This window comes from Pelodiscus sinensis, chromosome 21, assembly GCF_052426305.1.
Source record: "Pelodiscus sinensis isolate ZL-2025 chromosome 21, ASM5242630v1, whole genome shotgun sequence".
Classification (NCBI taxonomy): domain Eukaryota; kingdom Metazoa; phylum Chordata; order Testudines; family Trionychidae; genus Pelodiscus; species Pelodiscus sinensis.
In genome coordinates this window covers 3422970-3448471 of record NC_143072.1, presented here as the reverse complement: position 1 = coordinate 3448471, position 25502 = coordinate 3422970, and the positions used below count along the sequence as shown (strand labels likewise).

Sequence of the window (25502 nt, the reverse complement as noted above, 5' to 3'; positions counted from 1 at the left end):
ATGTCAAACAGCCTAATCTGTGGATTCATTTTCAGATTCTTTACTTAATTCAGGTCTGCGAAGGGGGTGCTTCTGGAAGACTGGTTTCCTTGTGAGGCTGTGCCCTGCTCCAGCCAACTTGACTGCTGTCATGTGGGAAGGGCAAATACCATCTATTGGCCAGAGAGTCTCATAGGTCTACTCCTAGCTCTTCCTTGATCTTGGGGCAGCTGGCTTAGGACCCGATCCTGCAAGATACCAAGTGCCCTTGATTGCCATTGGAGGCACTGGAGGCTAAGGGCAAGGAATCACTTTCAGGATGGCCTTCTAAACCTCCCTGAATTTTCCCATTGAAAGGCGATTGTTTTCTGAGGGTGTGGAAGTGTCTAGTTTCAGTTTTGCCTGTTGCCAGGGCTGTTTATTCACTGAGTCACAGGTCTTGAGTTTCCTCCTGAGTCTCTGTAGTGCTGATAACAGCAGAAAGAGTTCAGGACCATCCATTCTACAGCAAAGAATGTTGCGTGTGTCCAATGGCCAGAACAAAGCATTAGAGTTATGGTCACAAAGCTGGGAGATTCATTTAGGGACATAGGAGCTGGCACGTTGAATCAGACTCAGAGTCCGCTAGTCTGATATCCTCTCACTGATAGTGGTCAGTACCAGGGATGTAATAGTATAGGCGATTAACTGATAAGCAAAAGCGAATAAACTACATACATCCCCCCCGGCCAGTAAATTTTTTAGCAGGCTGGCCAGTAGCCCGGCTCAGTCCTGGCTTGCACTGGGTGCGGGATCTACCAACACTGCTACTCTGCATTTCAAGTGTATAAGGAGCCAGGCAGCTCGGCTCAGTTCTGGCTCACGCCGGGTGCGGGAGCTCAGACGCCACTCTCCCTGGACAAGGGCTGCTGCCACCTTGCACTGCTGCCTTTGTATCAGGCAGGCAGCTAGTCCGCGAGGGGCTCACCTCACATACCTGCTCCTGCCTGATTCCCCGTGCTGCTGCCTCTGATAGAGACACAGCAGCATGGGGTGACAGGAGGCTCCTCAGGAGTGGGGCTGGAGTGCACTAGCTGCTGGCCCCACTCCCTGGGGACTATAGAATAATCGACTAACCGATAAGAATTCGCGAGGTTAATCGACTATTCATTAGTTGATATTTAACATCCCTAGTCAATACCTGTTTTTTGGCGAGAAATTCAGCAGTGGGCACTGATGGGATTCCCTGACTGTAAGGAAACTTTCCTTGAGCTGCATTAGTTACAGGCTGATTTTCCTGTGCAATCTGTTTCCCTTCCAAAACTCTTGCTTGTTTATTTAGTATTCACCATCCGAAGGGCCTGTCTGCACAAGAAAACTAATCTGGAATAAATTAGCTTTGGGTGTGAATTTAAAGCTAGATAAAGCACTCGCAAAGTGGATTAAGTTAAATCATACTAAAGGTTCTGGAATAAAAGCTGCCAGACATGGAATTAATCAGGAAAACCTCACTTTGTAGACAGACCCTAATTCTGGGTGTTCTCATGCTTCACTGAGACTGTGAAGGTGCATAAATTGTTGGCAAAATCCAGGCTTTAAGCCCATAGTACCAGGCAGGAAACAGGGTGAAATTGTGATCCTATTGAAGACAGAGTTTTGCCACTGACTTCTGTAGAGCTAAGGTTTTGCTTAAAGTTGCTGTGAGCAAAGCATGTTACCTTTTAAGTAGCCAGGTGGAGAATCAACACACACAGCAGCTGACTACAATAGCGGCCTTAAAAAAACAAAACAAAAAACCTAGGCTTTGTGGCAAGGGGTTCTTTGTGGCAAGGGGTTCTAATAATGGCGGGGTTCTTTTTTGTTACAGGTCATGTGTAAGCCGTTAATAGGCACCCTGGTCAAGTCTATCACAGCAGGAGCCCGGCAGCATCAGCAGGTAAGAAGGAAAGCAAGGAAGCAAAGAGGCATTACAGCCATGTGAAGATGGCACATAATCGTGCTGGCTTATGCTTAATATGGGTATAGCTGCCTTTGGAATCACCTCCTTCTGCAAAGTGGGTTCCCCCAGGCGCGTTCTTTTGGGGCTGTTGCTGGCTCACTGTGGGTCTATGAGGCAGGTTCTGAAGGTTTTGTATTTTCCGGGCCACTCGGTTTCCTCTCAGCTACCGAGCTCTTTCACTGCCTTCTACTGACCAATTCAGTCAGAGTGCTTGACAGGGTCCAGCTGGAAGAATAGTAGAATACGCCCTCATCCTTCTTGCCTTTGAATCACTGCTTGGTGCTCTGAGAGTCAGAAGCTCCTCTTATTAACGCCACGTACGAGGAAATCTCCGTTTCCTAATGCCAAGAACCAGTTCCACGGTTAGCCTCCGGTGCCTGCTTTAAGGCAATTGCTCCAGGCAATCCCCTCTCCTCAGCATGCAGTTCCAGCTCTCCTTTGCTTCCCAGACCAGGCAGTTCTATGTTCAGATCCTGTACTGTGGAAGTTAGGTGGGGTTTGGTTTTGTTTTTTTGCTGTGGCATTGTGAGAGCCAGGCTTTGCTATATGTGTTGCGCCTCATTGATGAAACATGAGCAGGAATGACTACCCACCACGGCCTCTTCACGCCCATGTAGTTGAAACCTGTCTACCAGGATTTTTATAGCTTTAGCCATTGCTGTGACGTCCGAGTGTCTCCCATGAAAACTCCTCGAGGCCACGGGCCTGGTTTTCTAACCGTCCCTTCCCTAGCTGTAAAGTGCTTAGAAAGCCAGCCTGGCGTGACTGTCACTCTTTAATTCCATTGCTGTTAATGATCAGAATACAAAGGACCAGATTCTCATCTATACTAAGGCTTCTGGGTGTAAATGAAGTTGGTTCACACTGATAAACCCCTTTGTGCTGCCAAAGCGACCTTGATGTAAATTAAAATTGGGCCCAAGTGGGCTTTGTTGGATAGAGATGGGAACAGGACTCATTAATAATAAGCACATTCATTAATTGAAGCACATTCTTGGCTCTGCCCTGGCTAGGGTTGCCCGGTGTCCGGTTTTGAACCAGACAGTCCGGTATTTGAGGGTTCTGTCTAGGAAACAAATTGAGACAATATCGGACATATAAAATGTCCGGTATTTTCTAATTAGGTACGTTTTATTATTAGTAGGAGTATCAGTACCTAGTTGTGAACTGCCTGGCTGGTAGACACTCTCACGCTGTGTGAGCGTGTCTACCAGCCAGGTAGTACGCAATTACACAGGGGGCAGGGGAGTGGGAGGGCAGGATAGACTCCCCGGGGCCGGACTCACCTGTGTGCCCCGCCAGGACTGTGTGCGGGATGGGCAGCACCCCAGGATCTGCATGTGCCTGGGTCATTCCCGCTCCCTGCTGGCTGATTCTCTCCCTCTGCCGCCCCCGACTCCCTCTCTTCCTCCCCTCCCCGCGGCCAACCCTGCTCCCCTCCCAGCCAGTACCCCACCCCCCCAATCTGAGATCAAGTATGTCTGGTTTTTTTATTTTTATTTTTATTTTTTTTAGCCATCTGGTAACTCTTGCCCTGGCGAGACCAGGCTGTATCCCTAGCCGAAAGCTTCGTTTGTATTACTATTGCTGCTTCTTCCATGGGGAGTAAGGACCCTTTCCTATAGGGCATAGGTTCCCAAACTGGAGGGCGCGCCCCCCAGGGGGCGTGAAGAAATTCCAGGGGAGGGCACGAGGCGACCCAGGGCCCCCCGCCCTCTGTCAGTCTCTCCCCCAAGAAAGAGCCCACTCCGTCCAGTAAAAAAAATTAGAAAATACCTTGTGAGATGTCCAGTATTTTCTGTTTTTCCTGGCTCAGGCGGCCACTGGAACATGCACAGCTCAGGCCAGGGGGAGGATGGAGCATCCCGGGCAGACTTCAAAATGCCTGCTCTGCTCTTAAAGCGCAACCTTCTTTTACTGACCCAAAAAAAACCCAAAACTTTTCCCCTGGAGTACCAGAACCTTTTTTTTTTTACATTGGTCCCGGAAATTAAAGGGGTCACAACTGTTTTTCAGCTCTGATTTTGTCTTTTGTTTTTTCCTCAACAGGTTTTTGCTGTTGCCTTTTTTTTTTTTTTTTTGAGTGGGTGGGAATGAGGGTTTCTCAAAAATCAAAAAGGGAGCGTGATGCCGAAAAGTGGGAACCACTGCTGTAGGGATTCCCTTTGTTATGAGAGAGTGGTTAGCAGGAGAACTCTGGGTGTGTGGTGGGGGAGAGAACGTGAACGTGGCTTGATAAAGAACAGGCTGGTGAAATGGGATTTTTGTTTTGGTGTGTGTGTGTGTGTGTGTGTGTGTGTGTGTGTGTGTGTGTGTGTGTGTGTGTGTGTGTGTGTGTGTGTGTGTGTGTGTGTGTGTGTGTGTGTGTGTGTGTGTGTGTGTGTGTGTTTGAGTCTGGAGTAGCAGCTGATTCACTGCTGTCAGCCACCTGAATCACCCAGGCTGCACCCATTTCAGGAGATTTGGCTTCTTACAGTCAGAATTCCAGTTCTTTGATTGGAGGTGAGGAGGAGGAAGGGTGTCTGTCAAACCCTCCCGATGGGTGAGAAGTAGGGAATATCCTGTCCCCTTACCTAAAGTTTAGGAGGCATGCCACAGATGGGTAAGGTGGCGTGGGCATAGGAGGGGGCACTTGGTGTGATTCTGAGCTATGGTGTGTAGCTCATTGGCAGCCCTTGGGAAACTCGTGAATTAGAACAGCTCCGAAGAGGATCTCATTTATACACAGGGCCCAGAATCATGTAGGTGCAAAAGTGGAGTGAAGCCACCTTTGGCTCACCCTGGTCTTTGCCGTCTGTACTGTGCCTAGGAGCATAGAATTTGCTGGCCTGGAACAGACCCAAGGTCCAGCTAATGGAGTATCTGGTCTCCAATATCAGATGCTGCGATAAATGTCCACGTTATAAGTCGTCTGGATATTCTTGATGGCCATAGGAATGTCCTTGATTCTGGCAAAGTTCTTGGTCTCAACTCTTTGTAACAGTGAGTTCCAAAACCTCTGGATCCACAGAACCTGACCCTGTCTCGCTGTGGAGACGTGGCATTTTCTGCAGAGATATATTCAGGCTGGGGGGCATTCAGAAGCATTTAGGTATGCTGAGAGGGGTCTCTCTTTAGCCCGATGGGTTAACTGACAGGCTGTCTTCTGCTGAACTGCTGCTAGGCAGAATGCCCCAGGCAGAGCCTGCAGGAAGTACCCGTTCCAAAGGATCAGGGTGGGTCAGATCTGGGTTTGGATTTTCGTCTTAACGCTTTTGTCTACAGTTAGGAAATGGTGAAAGGAGCCTGGAGCCTGTTACTTTGGATTAAGGGGGTCTGCTAGTGGATTTGTGCAGCTGAGCATGTGGGGAGACAGCATGCTTTTGTGGCGAGGACTTGGGGCGTCAGGAGATGTGGGTTCTATTTTGGCCTAGTCCTGCTGGCTGATCTTGGGCAAATGGCTTCCTCTTCCTACTCCTCTGTTTTGTCACTCACTGTTCATCTGACTTGTCTGTTTTAGATTGTAAATTCTCGGGGGCAGGGACTCGCTCTTCGGTGTGTATGGTACCTAGCAAAACGGGGCCACCGTCTGGCTGCGGGGCAGTTGTCATACGAGGAGTTAAGAGCCACTAATAATGGGGAGCACCTTCAGTTTGTCGTAAATCTGTGTGTGGGGAAGCGGGTGAGAGAGACGGGCGCAGCCTGAGCAGGATTTCACTGTTTGTACAGAGCTTAGCACAAAGGGGTCTGACCTGGCCAGCCTCTAGACACAAGCACAGTGTTTAAATAACAACAGTGTGTTTGTTGACCCCGTGCATGGCTGCGATCTCTGTTCCTTTACATAGCATTTACAAAACCATTCTAGCCTTTTTCCCGGGGCTTCCGGTTGTCCTGGCACCACCAAACCCTGACCTTGCTTTAAGTTAGGAGAAGAGGAAGCTGCCTACTAAATTTTGGAGGCCCTAGCTCTTACCATTTCGGAGTTCTTGAACAAATGGACTAGCAGACAAACACACTTTAAAATAAACTCCTAGAAAATAACCCCAGGAGGCCACGAGTGGCCAAGTTGCCCTCTACTGTACTAACAGGGGTGGGGAAAGCAATAGATGTGACCTGTCTTGATTTTAGTAAGGCGTGGATGGTTCCACATGACATCCTCAACAGCAAAGTGGGGAAATGGGATCTGGACGAAATTACTATAAGGCTTGAAGCTCATTACGTTCCCGTGGGTAGAGTGAGGGGAGACCTTCTGACGGAGCACAAAGCTCTGACGTTTGTCGTGGGAGGCAGCGGTCACATTCCAGATGCTGTATCTCCTCTGAGCTAGCAGCAAAAGAACATGCCCATGTGATTCTTCTGGCTAAAAATCTTCAAGCTGTTGAAACGAACCCCTTCTGCTTGGCAGTGCTTGACAGCTGCTCCGTCTGCACTGTCTTTCAGATCTCAGTTTTCCCTTCAAGGGCTGGGGGAAGGAGGCTGTGTATGGTTCACATTATAAAAATGCACAAAGGCTTAAAGTCTTTAAAGTCCCCTGTTCATTCCTTCTTTTACGACACTTTCTACCACTGCCTCTGATACAGAGGCAGCAAGAGAGGGGAGTGAGTGTAGTTGACAAGATTAACTGCTAAACCCAGGTTTATTGGTTAATTGTGTGGTTTAGTGTTTCTCGACCTTTTTTTTTTAATAAAATACCCCTTTTTCAAAAAAAGAAAAGAAATAAGTACACCCAGTACCTACAGTTTTCAGACACACAATTTTTTTTCTATCATTGCAATAAAATGTTTTAAACAGCTTAATCATAGCTGGGCGGGTGATGAAATTTTTGGGTGTCAAAAGTACAAAAACAACAAAATGCTGTAAAACTTAAAACAAAAATTCAGTTTTCTCCAAATGTCAGTTGTGTTGATGTACGCCCCAGACTTCTCTCGAGTACCCCTAAGGATACTCGTACCACTGGTTGAGAAACACTGGTGTAGTTGACTACATGTCGACGTCCCTAATGAACATAGCTCATTGCTTGTTTATTGTGGCATTTATTTACTGCACTGCTGTTGCTGGCAATAGGGACTTTTTAGTAAAAGTAGATTCACGCACATTCTGGATTACAAAGGATTATTACTGAACCCTTAGACCTGCTTGCACTCGCTGTAAGGTTTTCTGACACTGGATACAGGATGTTACAGGCCAAATCTTCCACTGGGTTCGGTTTGTTGTATGCAGATCTTGGTACTGAGAACTGGAAAACACTGCCTGCTAATTTTGATCCTGCATCCACTGATGGATGCATGTTCAGGCCCTCTATGAGTCTGGAACCCATCTGCATGCAGCGATGGCCATGACCACTGTCCTTACACTGAGCTGTTTGTGTCAGATTAACTCTTGCACACGCACAAAGATGGTACAAACAGAAGTGGCAGCTAGCAGGAGGTTTTTTGATCACACATTTTAACACAGCAAGACAATGGAATCATAGACTCTTAGGGCTGGAGGAGACCTCAGGAGGTCATCGAGTCCAACCCCCTGCCCCATAGCAGGACCCAACCCCAACTCAGTCATCCCAGCCAGGGCTTTGTCAAGCTGGGACTTCAAAACCTCTAGGGATGGAGATTCCACCACCTCCCTAGGGAACCCATCCCAGTGCTTCCCCACCCTCCTAGGGAAATAGTTTGTCCTAACATCCAATCTAGATCTCCCCGCCTGCAACTTGAGCCCATTGCTCCTTGTTCTGCCATCTGTCATCTCTGAGAACAGCCTCTCTCCATCCTCTTTGCAACTTCCCTTCAGGTAGTTAAAGGCTGCTATCAAATCTCCCCTCATTCTTCTCTTCTGTAGGCTAACCAAGCCCAAATCCGTCAGCCTCTCCTTGTAAGTCATGTGCTCCAGCCCCCTAATCATCTTTGCTGCCCTCCGCTGGACCCTCTCCAATGTGTTTACATCCTTTCTGGGCTCACCAGTGCCAAATCAAGGAAAATAATCATTTCTCTAGATCTGCTGGCAATGCTCCTCCTAATGCACCCTAATATGCCATTAGCCTCCTTGGCTACAGGGGCGCACTGTTGACTCATCTCCAGCTTCTCATCCACTGTCATCCCCAGGTCCTTTTCTGTCGAACTGTTGCATAGCCAGTCGCTGGGGATTCTTCCGACTCTGCTCTTGCCCTTGTTGAACCTCATCAGATTTCTTTTGGCCCCATGTGTCGTCATGTGCTGCCAACGAAACGGCTTGTGTCAGATCTTTGAACTTACCTGCTGCTAATTAATTGCTTCTGGCAGGTCCGTTGGCAATTCCCACGCTTGTGATGAGTGAAGCAGAATGTGTGTGGCATATTAAAACACACAGGAGGCATGGTACCGTTCGGCTGCTCTGTGTTCTAGATGCGACATTGGGGCCTAGTGCGGTCAGCCTGACGGTTTCCATGAGCATGGAACTTCTTTTAAATTCTATTTTGAAATCTATGTGCTTGGATCCATTTCCCTCCTACCATTCGATCTTACTGCTGCAGTTGTTTCCTCGGGGACCGTGTCCTTCAGATTGCTTCCTTGTGCGTTGTTCCGCTGTGTGAAGAATTGTTTTTTGATGAACTCCTGAAAGGATTGTTTTTGCTTGTTGGGCTGCGGCGTATAAACAGGGATTGAGGTGTGTGTTTCATCCTAGAGCTGGTTGCACAGCTCAGCTACATACCAGAGCTCTCCTGACCCTCCGGTGAGAAATGGCTTCCTGCTTTATTTTTAGCAATGCCAATACATTGTTGTGCGTAGCTGAAGTAACGTGACGCTCTGAGGAACTGCCTCTGGCCTTAGGTCCATCCCTCTGAAGCTATTAATGTGACGTTCGTTAGTGCCCTTTGAGTGTCCTTGTGCAAGGGACTGAAAAAGAGAAAAGTGTGATGGTTCTTTAGACCAGTGTTTCCCAGTTGGTGCCCTGCGGAACCCTGGGGTTCCGCGAAGTGAAAGTAAGGAGCCAGCACTTTCCCCCCCACCCCATCTTAAAGAGACAGAGGGGTGTTGGTGGTGGTTTTTTTTTTTTTAAAGGCAACCTTAGGGGTTTTGTGGCCAAATAAAATTCGGAAACGCTGTTTTAGACGATGGGCCTATTTTGAGGCTGTGATGGAGATCAAGGCTCTGTTGTGCTGTAGGAAATGTGTGTGTGCGCATCAGAGACTGCTTGCAACAAAGCACTTGCTATCCAAATAGGGCAAAGGGAGGGTGGAAGACAGGAGCAGGTTAATCAGTTTAATGATAGCCAGAGTTACCTGGCAAGCATGCCGGTTAACCGGTAAGCATGCCAGTAACCCTCATGCTTCCTGGTTAACATCCCTAAACAGCATGTGCCGTTTATCCCCTTTTCCTAATGAGTGACTGTGGCAGAGCTGGGAATGAAGCAGCACTTGGCATCCACTAGCTAAGGGCTTGTGTATCGGGGAGAGTTTAGGGAAATACAAACGGACTAGATCTGTGAAGCGTGCACATCAGTTACAACACATTTCGCATCCTCCCAATGGGGGCCTTTCGTTCCTCCAAGGAGAGTTAGGCCACAGTGAACATAAGGCCATTTTGCTTCTGAATGAGAACATTCACCTGTGGCTTTAGTGGACTTACGTGTGTTAACTTCCCACCTTTGTTGCCATCATCCAGGCAGGCCCTTGGGTCTGGATTAGATGGTTGATGCGTTTCCTAAAGACAGGAGCAAAGCGTGCATGGGCGCTCGGTGTTTGGTGAGGGTTTATAGCTGTTTAGGTGCATCCAGACAGAGCACTGAGCCTTTTGCAAGGGTGTAAGTTTCCTTGCCACCTTCCAAGGAGAAACGCAGGAGTTTCTCCTTGTCTGTCTCAAGACACCCAGGTGTGTACTTGAATTTGAGGGTGTGTCTAGACTACAGGGTTTTGTCCTCAAAAGTGGACTTTTGTCGACAAAACTATACCTGCATCTACACTACCGCCGAGTTCTGTCGACTTAACTTCGACAGAACTCAGCAGTTTTGTCGACGGCTGTAAACCTCATTTTACGAGGAATAACGCCTTCTGTCCACAGAGTTCTGTCGACAGAAGGTGTTATTGCATCTAAACTGTCCTTTGCGTCTACACTGCCATGTCGACAAAGCAGCTTGCTTTGTCGATAGAACTGAATGTAGTCTAGACGAGCTTTGTCGACAAAACTTCTGTCGACAAAAGCCTGTAGTCTAGACGTACCCTGAGGGTGTGAGGCAACGTCAGTACTAAAGGCTGATGCAGTCATTTTAAGTTTTAAAATGACTGGTAAGGTGGAAAAGCTGTGGGGAGTTGGATGAGGGCTCTGTATTGGAAATGGGGAAAAAGAACCTCTTGCTCGTAGCTTGAATCTACTCAGGGGGGTTTTGATGGTGAGTCATTGGCTTGTGTGGCATTAGTTCAACTACCCTGGCAAGGAATAAGTCCTCTTATCAAGTGCCTGCGTGGAAAGCCACCGGGTTCCCAAAGTTGAGATCTTTATCCAAGTCCAGGCTAATGGAGTGATGCATATTTGTCTGGCCAGTCCTCATTGTGTGTGTTGTACTGTGTGTTTAAACACAATAATCTGGAGCCTTTGTGGTCACCTCCACATTTCAACGTAGGCACACGCATGTACCAAGTGAGGTACAAAGGTGATTCACCTGTCTTTCCTCTGTGCGGATTGTGGATGCAGGGGTAGGCCAGGGAAACAGAATATTTACTTGTCCAGCAAACACAAGTTTCATAGAATCCTAGAACACTAGAACTGGGAGGGACCTTGAGAGGTCATCAAGTCCAGTCCCCTGCCCTCACGGCAGGACCCAGCACCATCTCCTTGACAGATGTCTATCTAACCTACTCTTAAATATCTCCAGAGATGGAGATTCCACAACCTCCCTGGGCAATTTATTGCAGTGTTTAATCACCCTGACAGTTAGGAATTTTTTCCTAATGTCCAACCTAAACCTCCCTTGCTGCAGTTTAAGCCCATTGCTTCTTGTTCTATCCTCAGAGCCCAGGAGAACAATTTTTCTCCCTCCTCCTTGTGACACCCTTTCAGATATTTGAAAGGAGGTCCATTCTTGTCCTTGGGTGATTGGGCTGGAATTCTGTGAGGCCTTCAAGTAAGTGCATAGCTGAAACGAAACAAAAATCACTTAGACTCATTGAACTTCCACTAGCATGGAGGTGGAGCTCAAAATGCTGCCTTTTGTCATATATATAGATTCATCACTGTTTCAAAATGCATTTTATAAAGGCGCCCATGATGGAAACCCCTTTAAAATGTATTTAATCTAGAATATATTTTAGGTGAGTTACTAATTATTCTTGGTGTCTCCTGAGCCTCCTTTAAAGAGCTCTAATGTATGTAGATAAACTTTGCAGAATCAAAGGAATTCTGTGCCAATGCTGCCTTCGCCCTGAGAGTGAGAAAGGATTCTAAACCCTGCCAAAAGTGGTCTTGGCTGGGTGACAATAATGCATTTGAACAGTTTATGTTTCGTGTAAGTTGAAAAGTAATTAATTAAATTTTAACATGTAAGTATAGCTAAAGAGCCGCACTGCATCAAAAGCTGGCACCCCTTGGCTAAGCATGTATTTCTGCCCAGGCTTGTGATCAACAAATGATTCATTACACTAATGCACCTTACTCTGAATGCATTTTCATAGATGTTTTCCAGCGGGTGGTAGAGGGAATTTGCTTTGGAATCGTTTGCATAAGCTGCTTTTGGTAATGAAGCAAATTTGAAACTCCACCTCCTTTCTTTTTGCAATGTTACTTGAAAAGCCCCAGAGTGGAAAGGGGCGATTGAGTCCCAGATCTCAGTCATTTAAACCAGCCTCCATTCTCTGCATTGTTCTAGTCGCAGAATTTGCTGCATTTTTCCTGGGGAGAAGAGTCCTTTCTCAGAGCTTCCACTAGGGGGCGGCTTGACACTGGGCCCTGCAGAGGCAGGTGGGCAGGTGGAAACCTCAGTTAACTAGGGTCTTTGGGCCATGCAGTAGAAGCAGCCTGCAGACCTCTGTTTAAACAGCTTTTGAAGAGCAGAGGTATCTTTAAACGTCCGGGCGGGGTGTCTACCAGGAAGCCTGATTTCAGCGTTCTGCCTGATTTTTTTTCCCCCCTCCCTTCTTTTGCTTAAAGAGATGAGTTGGGGGGAATGGAAAGAAAAGCAGGATGTAAGAGTTAATCCCACCCTGAGCCTGCGAAGCACGTAAGCATGGGCTTGATTGCAGCCATGCAAGTTGCCTCCTGGGCCTCCGCAGGAATACTCAGGTGCTGCTGAAGGGGTTTGGTGACTGGGGCCAGAGTGCTGTGTCTCTGGCAGGACCTAGCCCTTGGCACTGCACTGCCCTGTAGATTATACGTCTCTGCCTTCCACGTCGGAAATGCAGTCATGAATTTGACACCCAGTCGTTTGCCTTGGGAAACTCAGAACCGTTTTTCCCTTAGAAGATGCGGTTGCTGAGTCTATAAATAACCTCTGATGTCATTTGGAAACGTGCCTTGTGCCGTTTTTATATGCAGCCCTTTGGCCCACGTTGCTTTCTAAGCCTTTTTTTTTTTTGTCCATGTGTTCGACTATGCTGATATAAAATAAAAATGTACCATAGAACCCCACTGCGGGGGGGAGCTTGAAACATTTAAATATGCAAGGGTCCCAGCGCATTAATTTCTATTGTGGTATGTACTTGCATGGGTTACAAGCTGGGGTGTATAAATGGGGTTGTGCTACATCTCTGCACAGGTGGAATTCTGAGTAGCTTAGCGCACACTCCAGATTCTTGTGGGACCATCATATATGCTGATGTGTCCTGCCTTTAAAAGATCATTGCATACCTTTCTTTTCCTTCATGGTAATTTTTTTTCTGGTTGCTGTGTTGATGGCTGTTGCAAATGTTGGTTGTGAATCCATAGTCTGGTGGAGAAATGTCAGCACCAACACAGCCAGCACCAACCTGCCTCAGCAGAGACTTTGAAGACCAGATGGACTTGGGGGCTTGTAGGAGCAAGGGGAATAAATTTGTTCAGTTACAAGACTATTGCAGTGGGCTAATAATTAAGAGTGGAGAACATAGGGTCAGGGTGACTCTTTCCTCATAGTGACAAAGTGGGCGACTGAATGGCTGGATCGTCTGGATTTAAGTAGCACAGATGGTACAGAACATTTTATGGTTTGTAGGGTCAATTCCTGCTCTCTTCAAATCACTGGTAGTTTTGCTTTTGCCTGGAATGGGACCAGCATCGGACCTTAAGAGGAAAATCATTGCTTTACTCTGATTTGTATGTGGCTGCTATTTTGCTTGGTACTTTCCCTTCTCATACTGTAAAGCTGAAGATGGCATACTGTAAAGCTGAAGATGGCAGGAATAGCAGATGTGCAGTGATGACTTTTTCCTTGGCTTACGGTAGATGGAGAAAGTTTAGATTTTTGCAACCTGTGACGAGAGAGTATTGTATAGTTGTGACTCTCCTAAACAGGGCCGGGAGTAAATTGCTGATGGTGACCAGTGCAAGAGGACCCCCAGGTATTCTTACATCCTATAGGGGGCAGCAATTCCTGCCTGGCTTCGGAATCAAGGCTCTGGTGGGTGCATCTGGAAAATTGCAACGCTCGCATTTTGCCAGTGAAGATGCAGTTAGGACTCAGTCTTGCAATTTGGGCGGGTAGTTACAGGACTAACTTACACAAGCCATCTTCTTGATGTCAGTAACAACAATAATATCCAGCTGATCTATGCCACTTTTACCCACAGATCCAGGCAGACCAGTGGCAGAGAGCCCTAGTCTCCAGTGTCTTAATCTAGTGCTCTCTCCATTGTTCAGCATTGCCTCCCTTGTAGCATTCCTTCCAGGACTAAGGAGCGTGGGATTGTTTTAACTGATGAAACTGCGTTATTTGGCCTAATATGAGCTCTAGCATTTTTGCTTCCCACACAGCAGCTTTTGTTTTTTGTCGTTTGAATGTTAAACTTCAAAAGCTGATACTTGAGTGCATCTGAATTTTAATTTTTCATTATCTGGCTGGTGAGAGTTTTTTTGAGAGATGAACAGTTCTGTCCGTCAACGGCAAAGTCACGATTCTTGTTGAGAGAATTGGGGATTACCAGCAAAAGGGAGAGGAAAGTATGGACAAAATGATAATGAGGATTATTTTCTTGGCATGTACATTGCTCTTAAATCTCTCATAATTTGGCTCTGGCAAGATCTGTTTAACTAGGCTGCTTTATACACTAGCCCTCATTATGAATAGCCGTGAAATAAATACGGAATGATGGAAAGGCAGCACTTTGGACCGGGGGAGCCATCCAGTTCAGGAATTGTTTGCAGGAGAATTTATTGCAGGACGAGTTTTCTTGTGTAGGCAGGTGACTAAGCACAGGAGCTGCTCCATGGAGTTTGATGGGATTATTAGGGTGTGTAAAATTACTCATGTGCCTCAGTGTTGACAGGAGCAGAACCTTTGGTTTTCACGGAGGAAAAAAAGGCTGGGTAAGGAAGGTGGCAGCTGCTAGCTCTTCATTATGAGGCCTGTGGTATTTGACCTTTTTTCCTTAAAGCCTCCGCCTCTGCAGTATTCCGTGGGGATTGCCGCTTGCCTTTAAAATCAAAAGGTTCACGGACTTACAGCTGAGGGGTAAATTTTGCAAACCTGAATGCTAAAGGATCTAAAACCAGGAGGCGAATAATAAAAATCACAAGATTTAAAAACAACCCCCCCCCTCATTTTTGGAGGCTGACTCCTGATTTTGAACGCTTCAGCTGTCGGCAAAGGTGAAAGCACCCAACTACACCTCTTCACGGTGTGGCTCAGTGGCAGGATATACAGCACAACAATCCCATCCTACAGTGAGGACTGTAACTAGAGTGAGAGATTGTATGCGGGCCCATATGAGCTCTGGTCCCAGCTCTGCCACTAGTTCACCATATGATCTTGTGCAAGTCACTTCACCTCTCTGGCATCAATATTTTCTCTCTTTATTGCCCCACCCCCTTTCTAAATTTTTGTGATAGTAAGATACTGACTTCTGTTGAGGTAAATATTAAGACTCTTCTGCTTTGGTCAGTATTTACCTCTCAGGTATTCAACAAAACGAGAATTCATTATAGGGATTGTTTCATCTGGCCTGATTAACTACATCAGAAATTCCTTGATAGGCGGAAGGGCAAGGTATCAATGTAGATTTTCTTTTCATAAGTAGTTTTATCCAATTTCATCTGCCCAGTGGCCTATGGTGGAAGAGAAGCAAAAAAGGAGAAATCCCTTGAAATATTTGCATTTTGCAGGAATTTTTGCCCAATGGGATGCTTTGTATGTTCTTTGTGGTGTTATGAGAGAGACAGTGCACTTTGAAAAGTGCCAGGGGGAGGGGAGAGAAGGCACCTGCTTCCTGTTAGGGATGTAAAATCTCGTTTAATTACTTAACCAATTCAACAGAGGTAGGCCGGGGGAGGGGCTGCTCCAACTTGGCTGGCCTGGAGCAGCTCGGACCAAGCTGCAGCTCCCCCTCCTCTCCGCCCACGGTGAGTCCCATGGGGCTGGAGCAGCCCCCCCCCCCCCCTTTCATTCCTCAGGCGGTGCTGGAAGTCCATGGGGGGAAAAAAAGACCCTTGTTTGCGTAGGTTTGTCTGAGTTAGGGATGTTACATTTAGTTTAATCAACTTATCGACAAGTCGATGGATTTTCCGTCGACTAGTCGATAAGTGGAGGAGCTGCAGCACGGTTGGCTCCCGGTCCTGTGAGCTAATCCCGCTATGGCTCTGCCTTTTAAATGTATTAAGAGGTGGCAACCTCTTAATACACTTAAAAGGCTGACGTGCAGCGGTCCAGCCAGGTTCCCCCACTTCGCTTCTGATTTGTAAATGTATTAAGAGCCAGCGGGTTCTTAATACATTTAAAAAGCAGAGATGCAGCGTCTGGGACTGGGGTGCAAACTGGGAATCAGCTGATTTCCAGCTCGTCCCCGCTCCCCTTGTCTCTCCTGTCCCCTGCGGGGACGGTGCTGGGGGGAACCAGCTTTTAAGCCAGCTCCCCCCAGCACCATCTCCTACTCCCCACCCTTGCTGCCTCTGATAGAGGCAGCAAGAGGGGGAATTGACTAGTCAAGGGACTAGTCGTTTATCCGGTAAGCTTTTGCTTATCAGAAGTCGACTAGTCACTTACAACTCTAGTCTGAGCCAGTGTGTGTGTGGTGTACCCGGGTCTGCAGGCAGACTGCTGCGGTGCCTCTGTAGCTGCTCAGGGCTGGTGTATCGTACAAAAATTCAGGGTATTTCTTTTCCCAGGGGGGCTTATATTGAGATAACTGTAGTGTGGACCCAGTATAGCAGTTAAAGGTGCCTTATTTTGGTATTCCGCGTCCTGAACCAGAATAAGCTGTATCAGTGTAAACACGTTTGTACCATTTTAATTGCATGCATGCACGGGGGAGTTGCACTTCTGTGACGAACCCAGTATAGTTCAGTGTCAGAACAGCGTGAGTGCAGACAAGCCCGAAGGGGCAGCAGAGTGAAAATAGCGGCCCTCTGGGCAGAATCTTAGGGGCTGCTTGGAGCCCTGGGGGCAACAGTGAAATTGTCAAGACTCCTTGGAACAAGGCCGGGGAGGGGGTACAATGGTGGCGATCTCTTCCTCCTTCCAACAGGCCCTGGAGCGGGTAGAAGAAACAGAAAGCTCCTTATCTCTTTCAGCAGCTAATGGGGCGTGAATTAAATCCACAAAATATGAAGAAGGATGCTCCAAAGGCAGGTGGAAGCACCAGTGCCTTTTCCCTGGCCTGCTGCTGGGGATGCCAGCAGTCTCCCACCAGATCATTGCCTCTAAACCTCACTGATCAGGGTCCCATCTCTCTTGCCTGGCTGCCTCTGCCAAGTGGGTTTAGTTCTCGATCTACGGTTGCCTGCTAACTGGGTTTGTTGTTTCCCAGCCTTGCTGAGTTGGTGACTAGGTATTAAACGGACAGATGATTCCTGCATTGTTGGCTTGGGTGTTCTAAGCAGCTGAGGAATCACGGAGTCTGGATGTGACAAGACTTTTCTGTGTTCTTATGAGCAGCCGTGTTTCACCACCGTTTAGAAAAGACAAGCTTGGGAGGGAGGGAGGGACTTTTTGGATCAGTGTTTTAGAAATAACCCAGTTGACTTAAGAAACATCCATTGATAGTTTGATCACGCAAGGAGACACCTCACAGATAGTCCGCATATCGTAGGAGCAAAATGTGTCTCGTCTGCGATGGGAATATTTTTCACGTGCTAATAAGGAAGCTGTCAGCGGTTGTTTAAAGGATCTTAGAGTGGAAGGCATCCAGCTACTTCTGCAGGAATCTGCATTATTTTTTTTTTAGATGTGGCAGGTGCTGTCTGCTTCTGATAATTCAGGGCTGCGGTACAAAATTGCTCATTCCGAAATCCTGGTAGTGCTTTAAATCATAAAAGCGTCAAGATCTCGGAATTGTGGTTGGAGTACATTGGGAGATTTCCTTACTTGTCAAAGGGGGTAAATATGATAAAATGCCACCTAAACACTTCATGTGTGGTGAAAAAGTCAGTCTGCAAAGTTCTATTCGTCCATCCATCTGGCTCAGTAACCTTTTTAAATGGGGGAGTAAAATGTCAATCTCCCCCCTCCCCGTTCCCTGTTAAACTAAATTTTTGGCAAGGAGAATTTTGTTCTTGGGCTTGTAAACTTTCCATTGGATTAACCAGGGCTGCTGCTTAACCACATGACCAGCCCTTTGGTATGCTTTACTGAGAGTGGCTTTTGCAAAACACTGTAGGGTTGGCAGTCAGGTCAGGATAAACTTACCGCCTCTGAGATCAGGAATGACTTCAGACCTGTGTACATGGCTGCACGATGGCCTTGGTGCCTTTTATGGGATTATTATTTTTTACCTACTTCTGCAGCATTCCTCATTGGCTGTTCCTGCAGGAATGCATAACTCAGACCTCTCAGTGGTCTATATTAGACGGTGGCTGTGTCTACACTTGAACAACCACAGTGACGCCACACTAGTGCTTCAGGGTTGATACTCACTACAGTGACACAGTTCTTCTGTGCACCTTGTGGTCTCTACCCCAAGTACATTGCTCAGGGACAGTATTTTTTCACACCTTCCCTTTCATCTGGGAAATGCCTCCTTGGTGCCATCCTTTTAAAACATTCAGAACTGGAAAATGCTGTCTCTCCTTGTGTCAGAAACTGGTGCCCGAGTCATCTCGCGTGGCCGAACGGATACCCAGGTGTAAACTAAGAGCTGAGATTTGAATAGTGCCTTCATCTTTTGAACATTGTACAGGGACTTGGATGCCCTTGTCAAGGGCTATGACCCTGACCTTGTCTGCTAGCTGTACAATGCTTGAAACTCCTCTTCCCCACACTGTCTCGGATGGTGATCTGGGGACCCTTTGCCTTGTTTCCAGTGTAGTGACCACACCAGGTGGGACCGGTCAACATGAACACGATGGTTGTGTTGCTCATGGTTAGACCATCACTTGCCATTTAAAAGGATCAGATTGCTTATGCATTGCTGGCAAAGATAGAGGTGTGTTGTGTATCCCAGCATCTTAGTCTTACTGCTCGCAGGAAACAGGCAGATTTGGGAACCCCCAGTGCACCTCAGTTACTGCAGTGAGCATGCAGTTAGTATTTTAAAGGGAGACTTGGGATTTATTCTGAATTGACAGGTGCGTTAGTATAAGAGCTGGCAGAAAAGGTGGCAGAAAAACTACACAAGTGATATTGTGGGTCATTACTGTTAATTTTCTTCCTCCCACATGAACTAATAATGAACGTTTCTACTCCATTTACTCCTGTGCCTAGGTGGATGAATGTGTGTGTATATCCACCTTAGATTATTTTTCTGTGAAGGGGGGAGGTTTAGTGTGTAGTTTCTTCTTTCCTCCTCCCTTTTAGCTAATTTTGAATTTCTTGAACTGGCTTCTAATAGAGGGTTTGGCTGGGGAACTGGCTTAGACGACCCAGAAAGTGATGTAAAATTTTTCACCTGGTCACAGGATCTAGCTTGGAATTTAGCTTTGCTTACAAATTTTCGTATCAGGGATATTAGACGTGATATGGTGGGAAGTGAAGTGTGTGTCCTGGAAGTATTATTGTCCAGGGAATTAAGCTCAGGTTTTGGGATCTGGGAAGTGCTGGGTATTCTGAGAAAAGGTTCTGAGCGAAATTTTCTTGAGCCTAAGTTTTGCCAGTTATAAAACAGGAAGAACGGTATGTTGATTTCCCTCCTGAGCCAAACTCACAGCTAAATAAAGGGCCTAATTGATTAGATAAATGGCAAACTCCGTAGCTCCACTGGGAAGAAAGTTGTACTGCTTGTTTGTACAGTGCCACACACATGCAGAGAGTTAGGCACATTTGGTGGGGTAGGCAGGGATACAACTTGAGCATTGCGTACGGTTAGAACCATACTCGCAAAGGGAGCGTTCCTTGCCCCCTGCAAATACCCAGTTTAAAATGAAGGCAATCCCAGACCATGCCAGTGGTCCCTGTCTTTGACACTGGCCAGAACCAGCTACTTCAAAGGAGGGTGCAAAAGATCATGGATGCGGCAGTTATGGAACACAGTGGACACAAGGAAAACTGCTTTCTTATCCTGTTCAGCTAGAGGATGGATGCCCTGAATGGGAGGGTTTAGATCCCTTCCAAAACTCTGGAGTTTTTAAACCCTTCTCATTGTGTGAAAATGTCTGTAAAAAAAAAATCTTCTTTGATTTCGCAGAAAGGAAAGCAGACAAATGTCACTGGAAGCTTTTTCTGCACTTCTTTTCCCCGGTTCTAGTAGGCTGCCAGCTGTTCAGGACAAGGACAGCAGGAAGGGCATTGCTAACGGTAACAGTATTTTTATGTGGACACATGCCCCCAGAGCAGGACATGTTTCTAAGCATCTACTTAAATAAAAACCAATATCCTAGGCTCATGGAAATCTTACATCCCTAAAGGACTTGGATGGTCTCTCTCCCTAGACCACCTCTTGGATGACCAGCACCTTCCTCTGGACATAGAACGAAATAGTGCCCTACATTTTCAAAAGCGAATAGTAATTTTAGGTGCCTCGATTTTTGGTCTTTCTGCTTAAGGCACCCTTAAAAGAACTGGGTTCTCAGGAAGTGCTGAGGGCCCGTTCTCAGAAAATCAGTCCTGCTTGTGATTGGCAACCTGACTCACTAGTCATGTTTGCATTAGGCTGGTGTTTTCTACCTAGTTTCCCTCACTAAATTCTGACACATCTGAACTGCTTGAGTCCCTTGTGCGTTGTATTCCTGCCCTCCGTGTATCTCCTGGCAGCCAAGCTCTGTCCATTAAGGAAATATTAACTATAAAGAGAAAAGAGCACGTTGTTTTTCAGTGCCCCTGAAAGGAAATGGCTTCTGGGTGATTATTTGAATTATAACTACACGTCAGTCAGCTTTATTTTTCTTCCCAGCAGAGTTTCCTCACCCCCTTCACATGCTACTGTATAAATAAAAAGGAGCAGCCTACACAAACAGCAGATTATTGCTTCCTAGTTGTTAAAATTCTCTGAACTTTAGTGGGCTGCCAAGAGCTGCTTGTCTGCAGGCAGCTTTCGACATCCTTCAGGCCTGTAGCTGGGCATTTCTCACCTTGGTTTAGGCCTATCACCTGTTGCTAAGGGCTGTCAGTCCCCACCCCAAATTTCAAGTCCTCACGCCAGCAAATTTCCAATGCCCCCCATTGTCCCTTTGGTCTGTATATATATTTGAGGGCGCGTCTGTCTGTATGCGAGTCCGTTTGGTCAAGAACTCCTAAATGGTAAGAGCTAGGGCCACAAAATTTGATAGGCAGCTTCCCCTTCTAACTTAAAGCACGGTCAGGGTTTGGTGGTGCCAGGACAACCGGCAGCCCCAGGAAAAGGGCTGTTTTCCATAATATGCAAAGGGAAAGGAGCTGCTGTTCGGAGGGACACGATATGAGTGGTGCCTGGGGACAGTGAGCCCACAGGGGAGAGCTATCTTGCAGTGTCCACTGGGGATAACCGTACCGCCAGGGGAGTGGCCAGCAGGGATGGGCTGGCACCATTTTGCCAGCCATCATATCGGGTAAGTGGCCAAACCTCCTCCTCCCCCCTTCCCCCGCCCCCGCTTGGCTGCAGTGCTGGGGGTAGGTGCGGGAGAAAAGGCCCCTGGTGGCAAAGAGGCTGGGTGGGAGGGGGGGAAGAAAAGGTCTCTATTGGATGGGACTCCCTCCCTAAGCCCCTTCTCACCACCAACTCTCTCACATCCACATCGCCCCCCCCAGACTCCTGCATACACCCCCCCCCCATAAACACATCCCCCAAGGCCCTCCCCTGAGTCTTGCACCCCTCCTCACTACTAACCCTCTGCCCCAAAGGACCTGGGCAATGCTGGATAAGTCTGCTAGTAGCGCTATAGAATCAAAGCTCAGGTTTTTTCGTACAAACAAATATGAACAAGGACTCGTATTTGTACTTCTTTCTAAACAAGAGGGTGCTGAAGTTTGCTGCTGGTTAATTGTTTGTTGGCCTGTCTCATGCTATAATTTGGGACCTGCTGCAGCTGATCTGTTTCCTTTCTTTCACTTACTCTCTTCAGGATTAAAAAATCTCAGCAGGGTAGCCTTGTTAGTCTGTAACTTTGAAACCAACGAGTAGTCCTGTGGCACCTTAGAGACTAATCAAAATGAATAGAATCATGAGCGTTCATTGATAAAAATCCATTTCATCAGATGAATTGTAGTGGAAATAACAGAAACTAAGACTTTATATTGTATAAACAGCAGAAGTACCTGTCAAGGACCCACGTTAATGAGGCTAATTCAGTGGACTGAATGCATCCCTTGCATAGCTTTTGATATGGAAATGCAGATGTTAAAGGCAGGAGATATTGGCTTTGTAATGTGCCGACCAGTTACTGTTTTGTTAATGCCCAAACGGTGCCAAATCTGTAGCTGAATTCCAGTTCTGCAGACTCTTTCTGTAATTGGATAGTGAAATTCTTTCATGGAAAAAGGGCTACTTTTAAAATCCATGATTTAAATCAGGATTATCAAATTTCTTGCCTTTTCCCAAAGAGTGTGACGCATTAATGTTACAAGGAATAATTTCTGGATAGCCGTGGTTCGTACGTTCATTCAGTACCCAGTCTGCCCAGAGCAGGAGTTTGGATGGAGAATAGGGAAGGATGTGGAGATTAAAGGTACCTGTGACGACAATCCTCGTTGCAATAGGTCACCCCCAAACCTCAACTCACCATGCCCCTTGTGCCGGTGGAGAACTAGTCCCGGTGCCAAACTGAAGCCTTTGGGCTAAGATGCTCTGAGGAGAAGAAAACAAGCACTTGCATGAGCAACCTAAAAGATCAACGTGTGTGAGGCGGCTGTGACGCTGCCGTGCTATGAAACTTGCAGCTGTTACAGCTCGACCTCCCTGGGCCAAGTTCCACTGCAATGTGCTGCTTCCCTGTGTTTAAAAAGCAGCAGGAATAGAACCCAACCTTTCCTCCCTGCAGCCAAGGTGGGATTTGTAAAGTTGTACACCTGCAGGAGTGAGTCCCCTCCGGGAAAATAGCGACTGTGAAAGGAGGAGGAGATGCACATGCCATGGATCCAGGTGTTTTGCTTATGAACAGTAGCTCTGTTTGCTGGGTTATTTAAAAGAAAATTGCAGAAGAGGTCACTAGATTTATGCTGATTTAACCAGAGCTATAGATTCCCACCACCTTCTTCCAGACAGGATGCTCACATACATCTTGTGATTAAGAGTCAGCTCTGGCTTGTGAGACCAATTATGGCATTGTCTGAGTGTGTGCGCCGGGAGAGGGGGGGGCTGCCTTTTGTGCGGTTATAAAGAGAGTAGGTGACCCACGGAGTAAATGAAAGACCATAACTCACTTGAAGGACCAAGTTGAGATTATCAAGCCATCATCTTGCAGTTTCAATAACATTCTCCCAAGCAACCCATCTTGGCTGTGTGAGGTTGCAAGGCAAGCGAATAGTTGCTTTACACTGCTCGAGCAGTATCCCAGGGCTATTGATGGATCCAAGGATGCCATCTTGCTCGTGTATTTTATGATTGCGAAATGGTGAGGGCCCTAGCAAGGAACAATACTGTCTTCCAGAAGTATCAGAGGTGACTAGTAACAGGGGGTGCCATTTTGGGGACCTGACTTGATATCTGCAAGGGATGTGATTTCCCCCCCCCCCCCCCCCTCCCCTAGTGAAGAGCCAAGAACCTGCCCTCTGAATATCTGGCCTCTCTGAAGTATCTCAGCATCCCTTGCGAACTGTCCGGGGTTCCCTTTAATTTATGTCCACTCTGCTCCAGTACAAGTCTCCATTCTCTTTCCCTTCCACCAGGGGTTCTGCATCCTGCTCCTGTACAGTCCATTCGCCAGCCCTCCCGCCGGAGCGGCGTTCCCGCTTTCTAACTCCAGTCCTGGCCTGATGGGCTAGTGCTGGGGGCTGGGGAAGGGCTGGGCCACTCCAATCCAAAGCCGCTCATTAGCCCCTTCTGTGCTCCTATGGGGTTTGGCTAGTCCATCGCGCACAGAGGCTGCAGCGAGCCCTTTGCGATGGTATCTGCAGACAGCAGCGTGGTGTTTCTGCCTGTGGGTACAATTCACTCGCTCTTTTTCTTTCTGACATTTTATTGTCAGGGGAAGTGTCCACTTTAAATCCTCCAGCGTATTTACAGTAATTGTTGGCGTACTGCCCTGGTGAGTTTCCTTTGTTTGCTTTGTGCCTTGCCTGTGCTTACCATGAGGACTTAAAAGAGGATCTCTGGACTAGAAAAGGACACGTGAGAAGGCTGCAGGTTCCTATTGCTCCTCTGTTGGATACTCTTCCTCTGCATGGCCCTGTTGACATGGAGGTTTAATGAGTGACTTGTACTCCAGGGCTCCGAGAGCTGTTTTGAGCTGCAATTTCCATCTGGGGCTTCCTTTAGAAACGGAGTGTGTGCTAGGCTGCCAGCGCTGATGGTTTCCTCTGTAACGTGTTTATCAACAGAGCTAGAGCGCAGTGCAAGGCAAAGGAACTGAAAAGGTTGCTTGCTGCTTTATGAAGAGTCTCTACATTGCCCTTGGGCGCATTTCTGCCATAAAGCGCTGATTCTGAAACCAGGATGATTTCTCCCACCGCTTGACTCCCATTTTAAATGCGTCCGTTCTAGGGATGTTACATACCGTGTGAGCGAATAATCGGGAAACCACATCAAATATTATCGGTTACACGATTATGCGATTGTGCATGGGGGCAGGGCTGGGAGTGCACTGGCTATATCAGAGGCAGCAGCCCGGGGTGGTGAAAACTCGGACAGCAGAGCTGGGACTAAGCCAGCCTGCTGGTCTGAGTGTTAAATGCAGAGCATGTGTGTATGGGGGAAGGGGGTGTTGTGCTTAACTGGGACGAGTAACCGGCTCTCCATGCTGACCAGCTCCCGCCTGCTGCCCTGTGCTGCTGTCTCCGATACAGCAGCCCCTGTCCGAGGAGGGAGTGGGGGGGGGGGGGGGGCAGGCTCCCTGTGGACAGAGGCTGTGCTGGCATCCCCCGGAGCAGCTTCCCCTGCCCCTTCTCTCTCCCTGATAGAGGCAGATTGGAGAGCGGCTCCCCGTGGACACCAGCTCTCGCCTCCCTCCCTCTTGCTGCCTCTGATACAGAGGCAGCAAGGAGGGGGATTGCATGTAGTCGATAGGAGTAACAGATAAGCCCAGGATCATTGGTTAATCGTGTAGTCGACTACATGTTGACATCCCTAATCCCTTCTACTGAATAATTCCAATCTGTTACCCGAGTGCCGTGTGTCGGGAACGACCATGAAAAGGAGAACAAATGTTCTGTGACGACTGTCGAGGACCGTCCCCGTCCCCCTCTGAGGCTGGTCTGTAGCGAGGTGGCTAATGCGAATGGCATGTCATGTGTCCCTCTCTTCCTTCGTTCCCAGGCGCAGGCGTGTGTGCTTCTCCAGAAGGCCCTGCAGACGCGGGATCTGAAGCTCTCCATGACAGAGGAGGAGTGGGGAGAGCTGATCAAAGAGAGCACCAGTCAGATCACGGAGGTAATGGGAACCAGCTGATTAATGTTGAGTAGTGCCTACCGGATGCCTTGTCTGCACCTGTGTCCTATTCAGACGTGGTGTACTTGCTTTGGCGCCATTGACTGGACTGAAGGGCACTTACATTTGATCTGAACCTGGACCCCAAGTACCTGCCAAATGTCTTTCCTCATGTTTGGGCCACATGGCCTCCATCGGGTATTGGACGTGGCCATCTTGTCCCATATATAACAAGTCCAGGAGGCTTGGCTGTAGGTCTGATACAGGAGGTTGTGGGTCCAAGCGGGAGATTTCCTAATGCGGGAGCCAGGTCCAGCGCTGGGGCAGCTGGTGGTGGCTGCCCAGCTGCTGCCTGAGTGGGCGGAGAGGGGTGGGATCCAGCTCACCACCCTGTTGCTCCAGAGACTGATGCTCTGTCCCCGAGTTCACTGGAGATCCCATTCCACCTCCCTACCTTCAGCAGGTCCTTTATCCTGCCTCCCTCATAGGCCTGAGGAATAATCTTGTCAGGATCAGACCATTTTAGGCATTTTAGATTCAATACCTAAT

General features: G+C 47.6%; 1 protein-coding gene across 1 annotated transcript in view; it reads left to right on the top strand.

The window, feature by feature from the left end:
* The window catches only part of MYBBP1A (MYB binding protein 1a), an 80031-nt gene that overhangs the window by 42119 nt on the left and 12410 nt on the right, over positions 1-25502 (top strand). The window contains exons 23-24 of the mRNA XM_075904314.2: positions 1826-1894; positions 24843-24956. Coding sequence (XP_075760429.2) covers positions 1826-1894; positions 24843-24956 — 183 coding nt within the window. The remainder of the gene's footprint in view (positions 1-1825; positions 1895-24842; positions 24957-25502) is intronic.